Source organism: Crinia signifera, chromosome 5 (assembly GCF_055691185.1).
Source record: "Crinia signifera chromosome 5, ASM5569118v1, whole genome shotgun sequence".
Classification (NCBI taxonomy): Eukaryota; Metazoa; Chordata; class Amphibia; order Anura; family Myobatrachidae; genus Crinia; species Crinia signifera.
The window spans coordinates 297,186,709-297,199,621 of record NC_139221.1 but is presented as its reverse complement, the minus strand read 5'-3'; the positions used below and the strand labels follow the sequence as shown (position 1 = coordinate 297,199,621).

Sequence of the window (12,913 nt, the reverse complement as noted above, 5' to 3'; positions counted from 1 at the left end):
CCAGGCCGCCCTAGCACACCCATCCGCACGCCCATCCTGCACACAGTAGCCAATAGCCGGCTCTGTGTACAGTCAATTGAATCAGTGGGGAATTTGTCATCTCTGCCATGGTCCCACCCGCGCTTCTGCTGACTCGCCTCTAGTGCTCAGTCAGTGGGCAGCGGCAGGCAGCAGCATGTCAGTGTGTTGAGCGGGTGCCGGCGCCCACACAGACCCTGCTGCTGCTTGCTCCTGCAGCGTCCAAAACTCTTCTTGCATCAACTACACGAACCCTCATCTCCAGTGCCGATGGATCACATGTCAGCATAGTGTGTGAGGGCGGGGCAGTGGAAGGCTTCCTCCCTGCGCCGCATACTCACTGTGACACAGCATTTCCTCCATGCCGCGTGATGTCACAACCCTTCCGCCCGCCTCCTCTGCTGCAGAAGTCTGTCTCTTGGTGTAAAGTCCCAGGCCAGGGGCAGGCAAAGGTTCAGGAGCTTCGTAATGGCATCTGCCCCGACTGACTTTTATCAACATGGATTGGCAGCTAGAGCAGTGTCAGACATAGCGTACATCCAAGGTTCCCCACACTGTGCACATATTGCCCCAGGCTTCACACTCTACCACTACCTGGCCAGCAGGAGCAGGGAAAAGCAGTGCTGTGACTCGCGGGTGGGAAGAGGGCGGGTCCTAAAATATGCACCATCACTAGATTTTAGGTAAAATATGCAATAACCAGTGAGAGTGGGCAAAATATGCAAATGCATATGCAAATATGCAAATGCATATAATCCTGTCTCTAGTCATTATTCTAAAAACAGTAACTGGTGTCATATTTGGGATATGGACTGTACTTGTGATTTATTCTTATAACTAAACTCTTACTTTTATTCAGTCCATGAAAATATCGCTACAAAAATAGATTGATGTCGGCAGAGTAATTTAGATGAAGTGAAAATAAAGAAATAAAACAGTCTACAATTGTGCGTGTTTCAAATATTATGTCATTTTTTATTTTAAGCAACAGTTTTTTCACTTATTACTGGATTGGACTAGTGAAAAGTGATCCTGATGAAGGCTTTGTATGGTCAGATGGTACACCTGTAAGTAACTCATTATATACTGATTGAGTTTTAAATAATGTTCATACTTTTACAACTTATTGTCATTTTCATATAATGTTGAGGTCGGCTGCCATAGTCTGTATCATGGTTTTTTATAAATCAATAATTGTCAACCATGGTTTACATGGGTGGTTCCTTAACTTTACAAAGTCACTTTAAACAAAGGGGTCAATTTAATAAGATATATAAGAAAGTATGGCCCTGATTCTGGTTTACTTGGTAAGCTGCGAAGCTCGCAAGTTACCGATTTCCAGAGAGACCGCCCCGCCGATTAGACACCCCCTCTCCGCATAACCCCTCTGTTACGAAGACACATCCCCTTGCTTGTCCTCGCCGCAAGAGAAATTGTTTGATGGTCATGTGATGTCAGCCACCCACCCTCGGCACACCTCATTCCACCCAGCGTTTTCATGAGGATGTGAAATAGAGGTTTTCATGTCTTCCACTGCACTTAACTTTTTTTTAGTTGCACTTTAAGAAACACATAGAAAATTTCACCATAAATTCCAAATAGCGCCACCAAAACGTGAACTATCAACCGTGGGTATATAATAAAACAACCACTTTCCTCTTAAATGTCCATAAAGCTTCCTGTTTTAATCTTCTTTGTCTCTATCTGAAAAAACTTCAGAACAAAACCATGATATTGCAATAGATCTGTACCTGTTAGGACCCGGGGACCTGTGGGTGCACAGACTGGTGCAGGTCGGTGACTGCACGGGATCCCCGGCGTCCTGTTACTAAGCAGTCAGGACGTCGGGTCTTTCACGCCCAGGCAAGTGCCGCCTCATCATTAGGTGCTGGTCAGCGGGCTCCCAGTCATTGGTCCGGATCCTCCTTTTAAAGGGGCTGCACAGGACCTCACACGCCGGTGATAATCATCCTGTGCCATATGCAGGATTGTTCCTAGGGCGTGCTGCTGATACCTTTCTGCATCAGCCTGCTTGACTTGCAAACATCTGGACCTGAGTTACTCCCTGGATCGTAACAGTATCACCGGCCCTAAAAAGGATAATTTGCGAGCCATTAAAGCAATTTCCCAACATGAATCCTGCAGAGCAGATCCAGGGTTTAACCCAGCTGATGCAGGACGTCACATTGCGGGTGTCGGTTCAGGAAGGGATATCTTGCTCTTCCCAGAACATTCCACCCGAACCGAAGATGAAACTTCTCGATAGGTTGTCGGGGAATCAGAAAGACTTCTTTAATTTTAGAGAGTCTTGTAAACTATACTTTCGAATAAGACCCCGATCCTCTGAATCCGCAGCCCAACAGGTGGGAATAATTATCTCCCTTCTTCAGGGTGACCCCCAAACATGGGCTTTTGGTTTGAGGGTTGGGGATGAGGCCTTACAGTCTGTGGATAACTTCTTTAAAGCTATCAGGCTGTTACATGATGACCCAGATAAAGAGGCAGCCGCTGAAACTCATTTAAGAGCCCTTAAACAGGGAAGAAACCTGGCAGAGGTGTATTGCACCGAGTTTCATAGGTGGTCTAATGACTGCGGCTGGAATGATTCTGCTCTTCAGAGCCAGTTCAGATTGGGGTTATTGGAGCAGATAAAAGATAGCCTGTTGCAGTATCCAGTTCCCAATACCTTGGATAAACTCGGGTGCCGGGCGCGATCCCGACAGTCGGTATCCCAACAGTCATTTACCCAACGTCGGGATCTCGACTGTCAAAACGGCGACAGCCGGGTGCCTGATGGCCACAAGCTATTTTCCCTCGTGGTGGTCTATGACCCCCACAGAAGGAGAATAGAATAGGTGGCGACTGTAGCGAGCCACCATGCCCGCATCGTGGCAAGTGCAGCGAGCCCGCAAGGGGCTTTGTTGCGCTCGCCATGCTGCCTGTGTCCGGGCAGTCAGGATCCTGACATCAGGCTAATGACTGTCTGGATCCCGACTGTCGTAACCCCACACCCGCTAAACTCATGGAGCTAGCGATAAGAATTGATAGAGGGTTTAGAGAACGTCAGGCTGAAAAAGTTGCGGTCTCTTTGCCCAATTCAGAAGTTTATACCGCAGCAGAGGAGCTGGATGAACCCATGAAAGTGGGTCTATCCAGGGTAGCCCCCAGAGGGGATCTTCGTAAAAAGACCTTTGGGGTCTGTTTCCTCTGTAATGAGAGGGGTCATTTTGTATGAGATTGCCCGCAGCATCAGGGAAAGTTCCAGACTAAGTGAATAGTGAGGAGGTTCACTTCGGTCTTCAGTTGGTCTCCTCACAGAACTCGATGCTAGTTCCTGCTAGGATTTCTTTTGGAGGTTCCGATTTTTCGTTAAAATCTTTTGTGGATAGTGGGGCCGCAGGCAATTTTTTAGATGTTTCTTTGGCCCAGAGATTGGGGATTCCTCAGGTAAAAATAGAGCAGTCCATTTCCATCCGAGGTTTGGATGGAAACTCTTTACCTAATGGTCAAGTGTATTTCACACTCCACACATTCAGTTAAATGATGGGGCATAGCATGCTGAGGAGATCGTGTTATATCTTACTCACTGCCCTATGGTGCCCTTGGTCTTGGGTCATCCGTGGCTTGTAAAACATAGTCCTTTCATTAACTGGCAAACAGGGGAGATCAGTAGTTGGGGATCCAATTGTTTTAACGAATGCCTCCAACATCCTATTCGAGTCGCTACAGTGCTGTGTGACAAAATCCCTGTGGTGTACAGAGATTACACGGATGTATTTTCTAAGGGAAAGGCGGATAATCTTTCTCCACATAGGCCTTATAATTGCTCCATTATGTTAATTCCCAACTCTGTGTGGCCTAAAGCCAGGTTATATGCTCTTACGGGGCCTGAGACCAAAGCCATGGAGGAGTACGTTGCCGAGAGTCTCAACAAGGGGTATATTCGGCCCTCTAAGTCCCCTTTCAGTGCTGGGTTTTTCTTTTTAGGGAAAAAGGATGGCTCTTTGAGGCCTTGCATTGACTACAGGGCCTTAAATAAAATTTCAGTTAAAATACCTACCCACATCCCCTTATTTCTGTGCTCTTTGATCAGCTCAGGAGAGCGACCATTTTTTCTAAAATTGATCTCCGGGGGCTTTTAGCACCTTGTCTGGGCACTTTGAATATTTGGTGATGCCCTTTGGGTTGTCTAACGCCCCAGCCGTCTTCCAGGATTTTTTCAATGATGTCCTCCGTGAATTCCCGGGAGGATTTGTCGTGGTGTATCTTGACGACATATTGATTTTCTCTTCTTCCTTAACTGACCATCACAATCATGTTCGTCAGGTGTTACAGAAGTTACATGATAATAAACTTCATGCGAAGTTAGAGATATGCGAGTTTCACGTCTCAGAGGTAGCCTTTTTTGGTTACATCATCTCCCCCAAAGGGTTTTCCATGGAGCCCAAGAAGTTGAAGGCCATTTTAGACTGGGAACGGCCAGGTAACCTTAAGGCTGTGCAAAGATTCTTAGGGTTTGCCAATTACTATCGGCGATTTATACACTTTCGCCGATCCAGTAGCACCCATTGTTGCACTCACCAAAAAAGGAGCTGATCCTAGCAAATGGTCTCCTCAGGCTGAACAGTCTTTTCAGATGCTCAAACGGGCCTTTGTGAAAGCTCCGGTTCTTCGTCATCCCAACCCAGAATTGCCTTTTATTGTAGAGGTAGATGCCTCAGAAGTTGGGGTTGGCGTGGTTTTGTCACAGCAATACCCAGATTCAGGAGAGGTACATCCATGTGCTTTTATGTCGAGAAAATTCTCTCAGGCAGAAGCGAACTACGATATTGGCAACAGGGAGTTGTTAGCCGTGAAATGCGCAATAGAGGAGTGGAGGCATTGGCTCGAGGGAGCCAAGCTTGTGATTTCCATTCTTACTGATCATAAGAATTTACAATACATAGTCAGCCAAGTGGTTGAATTCTCGGCAAGCGAGATGGGCATTGTTTTTCACGCGTTTTAATTTTGTGATCACGTATAGACTAGGGGCCAAAAATATCACAGCAGATGCCTTGTCAAGAGGTGTTTTGTAGCCTCTCAGGAGCAAACTCGCTGTTGATCCGGGGGTGTGGAAAATGCAGAAACTCCTTTATCGTTCAGTATGGTGGCCCAGTATGATGAGGAATGTCAAGGAGTTTGTCTTATCCTGCCCAGAGTGTGCACAACATAAGGTGCCAGGTCCTTACCATTGGGTAAACTTGTACCCTTGGAGATACCCACGAGGCCATGGTCTCACATATCCATGGATTTTTTGGTTGAGTTACCCTTATCGTCGGGTCATCATGTAGTGTCGGTGGTAATGGACCGTTTCAGTAAAATGGCACATTTTGTGGCACTTCCCCGGTTACCTTCTGCCCGAGGTCTGGTGGACTTATTTGTGCGCCATGTTTTTAGATTGCATTGGTTACCAATTGATATAGTGTCGGATCGTGGTTCCCAATTTATTGCTCAGTTCTGGCGAATGTTTTGCCAGTCTTTGGGGATCAAACTCAGTCTCACATCTGGGTATCATCCGCAATCTAATGGTCAGACTGAGAGACTTAATCAGTCCTTAAAACAATATCTGCACTGCTACGCCTCCAAGCTCCAGGATAATTGGGTCGAGCATCTCCCTTTGGCTGAAATCAGCCTCTAAAGTTTCTCCTTTTCATGCGGTTCAGGGGTTCCATCCCAGGAGTAATGCTCTGGATCCCAATTTGCCATCATCACCTTCTTCTTTGACAACTCATTTGAAGAAGGTTTGGTGGGAGGTCCGAGTCGCCTTGAAGAAGGCTGTGGTCAAGGAGAAAGCACTGGTAGATCGGAATAGGCCGTCTTGTTCTCTTAAGGTTGGGGAGTGTGGTTGTCGACTCGCAACATCAGGTTGCGACAACCTTCGGTCAAGTTGGGACCAAGGTTTATCAGACCTTTTAAGATAATTAAACAGGTCAACCCCATAGCCTTCGGCCTCCAAGTTTCCAGATCATTGAAAATTGCTGTTTTAAGAGTCTGGTACATGTGGGAGGAGAGGAGAGAATCTGGTACATGTCAGGAGAGGTTAAATGTAGAAATTAGTGAGAGCTGTTGTTGCAGAGAGCTGGAAAGTTGTGGAAAATTAATAGTAGAGATGTGCGGTGGCCACTTTTTCGGGTTTTGTTTTTGGATCTGGATCTCCCTTCGTGTTTTGGATCTGGATTGGTTTTGGCAAAACCACCTTTGCGGGTTTTGGTTTTGGATCTGGATTTTAATGAAAAAAATGCTAAAAATGGCTAAAATAACAGAATTTGGGCCTGTTTTTGCCCCTAAAGTATTATTAACCTCAATAACATTAGTTTCCACTCATTTATAGTCAATTTTGATCACTTCACAGCTCACAAAATTGTTTTCATTTACTGTAGTTGGGCCAAAAGGTTATACCGAGGTAGCTGGATGACTAAGCTAAGCGACAGCAGTGGGCATCACATACATGTGGACCTTACACTTCACAGGCTGCTACATGTTTGTTCACAGTTTCTTTTAACAAAAACTTCTGATGGATGAGCTGCAAGTGACATAACAGTGAGGAGGTCCCAAGGAGCTGCACGTCCCTACCTCTACTTACAATAGCTTTGCAAACGTTACACACGGCTTGACAGTTGTTGTCTGGATTTGGGTAGAAATAATTCCATACATACGAGGTGGATTTTTTTGTCTTTTGCCCTGGCATGAGAATATGCTTTTTCATACACCAGACAACAATGGTCTCCGTCGGTGCCTTGAAACAAACAACATCATCCTCAACATCGTCATCATCCACATCCTTCTGTGTGCCAGCTACACCACCAGAACCCACATCCTCATCCAATTCCTCAGAAGCATCCTCAATAACCAGGTCAGCATCTTGACTGGGGATGCTCTTCCACACACTTGCAGAGGGCACGCAAATGGTGGAATGAACCTCCTCTTCATATATTTGAAAGGTCCGGTTCACATATGGCATCCGCGGACACACTTTGACTCTCCTCTGGGATTTGTTACATTTGTGAACTCGCCTTTGTCTTCTTAACAAGTTTCCTTTGTTTGATTGTACTACCAGAAGGGCTACCATCATTCTGAGATGCTGTACCATCAGTCAGAAACAAAGGCCAAGGCTTTCCTTCCCACTGCGTGTCGTGAATGGCATATTGCCAATTTTATGTTTCTCTGTAGGTAACTTTACCTGTTTGGATTTTTTATGGAACTTTGTAAAATGAAATTTTTGCTTTGATTTCACATGGCCTCTAGGCCTTTCACCATCGGCCTTGTCATGACTGGTGGTAGCAGCTTCAGTACTTCTATCAGGTTGCTGATCTCTCACCATTTCCTCCTCCATCATCCTCCAAAAATGTGTTTTTATTTTCTTATTACTCTTATTTATTTTTCTTACTTTACACTGGACACTGGACACTGCCCCTGGACACAGCCGTCACCCTAGACACAGCCCCTGGACACAGCCCCTGGACAATGGACACAGCCTCTGGACACCACCCCTGGACACAGCTCCTGTACACTGGACACAGCCGTCACACTGGACACTGCCCCTGGACATTGGACACAGCCTGTCACCCTGGACACAGCCCCTGGACAATGGACACAGCCTCTGGACACCGCCCCTGGACACAACTCCTGTACACTGGACACAGCCGTCACACTGGACACTGCCCCTGGACACTAGACACAGCCCCTGTACACTGGACACAACCCCTGTACACTGGACACAGGCCATGTCACACTGGACACAACCCCTGTACACTGGACACAGCCCCTGCACACTGGACACAGCCCCTGTACACTGGACACAGCCCCTGTACACTGGACACAGCCCCTGTCACACTGGACACAGGCCCTGTCACACTGGACACAAGCCCTGTCACACTGGACACAAGCCCTGTCACACTGAACACAGGCCCTGTCACACTTGACACAAGCCCTGTCACACTGAACACAGCCCCTGTACAGCCCCTTGTACACTGTCCACTGCAGCCCCTGTACACTGAACTTGTGTACAGCAGCCCCTGCAGACCCTAATCGAGTGAGCAGCAGCAAACAAAATAATATATTATTATTATAGCACAGCACAGAGCACAACCACCCGCTTCCCTCTTCTATGCTGGAGTACAGATGGCGTTGCGCGCATGTGTCTTATATAGAATCCAGATCCCGCGAGAATCCGACAGCGCGATGATGACGGTCTGCCTCGTTTTTGGTCCAGAATTAGCTGGGAACTTCTGAGTCCGCTCGGATCCCGCCTCGGATCGCAATGTTCAGGTGAGTTCGGATCTCAGAGAACCGGACCCACTCATCTCTAATTAATAGCATTAGTATTTCTGCGGGTTAGAGTAGGCTTGCAGGATTCCAGTGTCAGTTAGCTTGCCTTGGGGTAATGGAGGCAAGCGAAAGGGTGATGAGATTGTGATTAGAGCGAGGGAAGGGAGTGTTATTAAAATCAGAGACTGAGCACAGCCTGGTGAAAACAAGGTCAAGGAAGTGGCCTTCCTCATGAGTAGAGAAGTCAGAGAGAGGAGTTTGGAAACCTGCAGAGATTGTGGACTGTCAATAGCAATATTGAAATCACCCAGGATGATGGTGGAGATGTCAGAGGATAATAAGTGGGGGTGCCAGGCAGATAAATCTTCCATAAATTGAGATTTGGGAAGCCCAGGTGGGTGGTAGATGGCAGCAACATGCAGAGAGAAAGGGGAAAAATCCTAATAGAGTGAACTTGAAATTATGTGAATGTTAGTGAAGGAACTGGTGGTAGAACTGAGTATGTGAAGGATTGGTACAGTAATATTCATACCCCACCTCCTTTTACAGTTACCAGGCCTTGAGGTGTGAGTGAAGCAGAAACCACCATGTGACAGTGCTGCAGGCGAGGCCATGTCTGATTGTGTGATCCAGGTTTCTGTAATAGCTAGCAGGTTGAAATTGAATCTGCATAATATCCAGATGAGATTTTGACTATATAGTCAAAATCTCATCTGGATCTCATGCAGATTGTATGGGTTTTATCCCAAGCGATCCAGATGCATTCAAGATGCGCGCTCCCATATCTCAGCCAGAAAGTCTTGGCTGCCCTGTCTATATAGTGCAGATCTGCACTATATAGTCTAATGCTGTGTACACACTTGTACAATCTGCATGAGATCCAGATGAGATTACAATTTAGACTATCTCCATACAATTTAGACTATCGGCATACAATTTGGACTATATAGTGCAGATCTGCACTATATAGATGGGGCAGCCAAGCTTTACGTGTTCCCTGTACGGGAAAATGGTAGGCAGCTGACATCTGTAATGTCAGCTGCCAGCCCCCGGCAGCCGTGTCACTGTCTAATTTCCATGGAAACGCCCAGTAGCATTTTCATGGGAACACTCATGAAATGCTGGGAGTTCCCATGGGCGCATCCCCTCGCCGCTGCCCCAGGTTATTTTGCCCCTGATCTTGGCTCCTGTTAACTCTGCATGCCATACTCAATGTTATCCAAACTTCAGCCTCTGCCGGCAACCTAGTGCTATCCAGCCATTACCAACATGTCATCTGCTGTGTGTGGACGTTTTTGATTTGGACTGGTTACCTAAACATCTTCCTTGGCCCACTTTGGAGGGGAAATCCGGAATCCATCTCAACAAGTGTTCTGAGCGCTTTTGAGAAACAGATTTATTTCTGATTCTCCATCTCAGTTGGTAATTAGCCACTTTTCAATTGATGTCACATGTCCATTATACCCCCGTGAAGTTTGTTTTTGTGTCTGTTTACTTTAATAAATGGTATTACACCATCTACTACTCTCTGGTTTTTTGGGTATCCATCCTATGAGAGGGACAACCTTGTGAACCGGAGGGACTATTGACCATTCTCCAATACTTGAGAGTCGGTTTATTTGGAGAAGAGGAACGCTATACCCCTGAGAGGGACGTAAGGTGTTTTATTTGATCACAACCTGTCTATCTATATTGGAGAAGAGGATCTTTTCTTCATCTCCAGGAATGTAATATTCCTTTAAACAGGTGCCAACAGAGGGAGCACCTCAATCTGTTTTGTTGATATTAGTGTAGTGTTCACCACCCTGCTTCCAGCCGTAACCATTGTGTCATATGCTATCCTGCTACAGTCGCTACTGTATTAGTGTATTGTCCACCACCCTGCTTCCAGCCGCCACCATCGTGTCATCTATTATCCTGCTACAGTTGCTAACTAGTGTTTTATCCGCCATCTGGATCCCAGCTTCTACTCAGCATATCTACTGTTTTTTCTGGCAGCTTTTTTCATTTATTTCAATTCGGCTATCCTGAGTTTTAATAAAGTTATTCCTGGCATCCCTGTATCCAGTCCTGTTTCCGAGTGAGATATCCTAATTTTTATTGAAACTATTCTGGTAGCCCCAGAATCTGCCTCAGTATTATTCCTACATCTCTGGATTCTGTACCAGGAACTTCTTCAATTTCCAGAACTGTGATCCTACTGTCTCAGAGATTCAGTTCAGTCACCTCATCAGTCATATTCCAGTCTATTGGTGGGTACTTCTGGCAGAGGGCCGTGACTTGCTGGGACTCATAGTTCCACAGCAGAACTCAATGGTTTAATCTAACTTTTAACCCCTTCCCGACATTTGACGTACATTTACGTCATGGCCGGGATGTACTTCCCGACACATGGCATAAATGTACGTCATGACTTTAAACTGTCACTGCGTCTAGAGACGCAGTGACAGAGGGACGATGTCTGCTGTCCCTGACAGCAGACATGTCCCTGCATGCCCAGGGGGGGCTGCGATGCCGCCCCCCCGTCGCCGATCGCTGTGATTGGCTGTTCAGTGTGAACAGCCATTCACAGCGTTTTCCTGTGTTACCAGCGAATCAGACGCTCGGTAACACAGGTGTCAATCACCGCCGGGCGTCAGGGGGCATGAGGGGGTCATCGGTGACGATGACACCTCACCCCACCTGCCCCCAAGGCTGTGATTGGTCCGTGGGACCCACGGACCAATCACAGCCAAGGCGCGACATTTAAACTAACGGTGACTGCGCTGCAGACGCCATTCCGGTCTGGAATTGCGTGCAGAGCGGTCACCGTGCCTATCTGCCGTGATACTGACCTGATCCTTGCTAATACTTACCTGATCCTTGCAAATACCTTACCTGATCACTTGATCACTGCTTGTAGCGTGCTGGACGCTTCCTGGATCGGACTTCCTGAGACTTCCTGCTGCTGCTGCAGTGTGATAGAGAGATAGAGAGATAGAGAGAGAGATAGAGAGAGATAGAGAGATAGTGACAGAGAGAGCTATATTTTGTGTCTGCTACCCCCCCTTTTTGGGGGTGCAGGTTTTTTTATATATAAATAACTGTCAGTGCTGCTGCTGCAGTGTCATAGAGTGATAGATAGTGATAGATAGTGATAGATAGTGAGAGATAGAGAGATAGAGAGATTTGTGTCTGCTACCCCCCCTTTTTGGGGGTGCAGGGTTTTTTTTATATATATAACTGTCAGTGCTGCTGCTGCAGTGTCATAGAGTGATAGATAGTGATAGATAGTGAGAGATAGAGAGATAGAGAGAGATAGTGACAGAGAGTGATAGAGAGTGTATATTTTGTGTCTGCTACCCCCCCTTTTTGGGGGTGCAGGTTTTTTTTTATACATATAACTGTCAGTGCTGCTGCTGCAGTGTCCTAGAGTGATAGATAGTGATAGATAGTGATAGATAGTGATAGATACTGAGAGATAGAGAGAGATAGTGACAGAGAGTGATAGAGAGTGTATATTTTGTGTCTGCTACCCCCCCTTTTGTGCTGATCAGTATATCTGTGCTGATCAGCAACTTTTTGGGGGCGCAGGTTTTTTTTTTTTTTTATATATATACCTGTCAGTTGCTGCCAGTTGCACTGTCAGTTGCACCAAAGGTTGTGCACCTGCTGCCCCTCACTGGTAATCAGTGTCGCATCACTGATCACCTTTTTTTTTTTTTGAGGGTGCTGTGGGGTCTTTTTTTAATTTTTTTTTTACACACACTGTGATTTTGTGGGTGTCCTGTGGCCACTGTGCGCTGATCAGTGACGTACATCACTGATCAGCTTTTTCGGCACAGGGTTGATCTATTTTTTTTTTTTTTTATCAAATTCCTGTTGCCTTTGAGCGCTGTTCAGTGACGGACGTTACTGACCAACATCTGTGCTCAATTTTTGGCGCAGGACCTTTTTTTTTTTTTTTTTTAACCCCTTCAATTTTTTTTTTTTTTTTAACCCCTTCAATTTTTTTTTTTATTGGGATCAAATTCCTGTATAAAGTATTTTTTTTTTTCTGCACTACATACACACTACACACTACATACCCCCCGGGTTGAAATAAAGTTTGTACCCCCCCCTACACTATACACGTGTTGAAACATTTCACTACCAGTAACACAAAAATAAAAATGGCATCCCAAATGTCATCCCAAATGTCATCCCAAATGTCATCCCAGTCATCCAGAAGAATGTATTCAGCGGAGGAGGCATATGCCATGCTTGCCTCTGACTCTGACACAGCCAGTGATGCAAGCGGGGAATTTGAAGGATTTGTCTTAAGCTCCTCTTCCTCCTCTGGTGATGAGGGACGCCCTCAAAGACGCCCCCGTAGAGCAGCTGAGACCCCCCCCCCCAATAATTGATCTCGTATGGACCCCACCACCAGACAATTTTGAGCCCCAGGTTCCTGAGTTTTTGGCCATGCCAGGAATCCAATTTGATTCCACAGGTCTCAGAGAAATTGACTTTTTCAAATTATTTTTCTCTGATGATTTTATAAATTTAATGGTGGACCAAACTAATTTATATGCCCAGCAGTTTAGTGCTCAAAACCCCACGTCATCAT

General features: G+C 46.1%; 1 protein-coding gene across 3 annotated transcripts in view; it reads left to right on the top strand.

Annotated features, from left to right (window-relative positions):
- Nucleotides 1-12,913, top strand: part of LOC146081227 (macrophage mannose receptor 1-like) — a 610,592-nt gene that overhangs the window by 249,647 nt on the left and 348,032 nt on the right. For 2 of the 3 annotated variants that reach the window (XM_083189332.1, XM_083189334.1), the window contains exon 14: nucleotides 1,004-1,085. In XM_083189332.1, the coding sequence (XP_083045458.1) occupies nucleotides 1,004-1,085 (82 nt within the window). The remainder of the gene's footprint in view (nucleotides 1-1,003; nucleotides 1,086-12,913) is intronic. The other variant, XM_083189333.1, reaches the window with a different exon arrangement.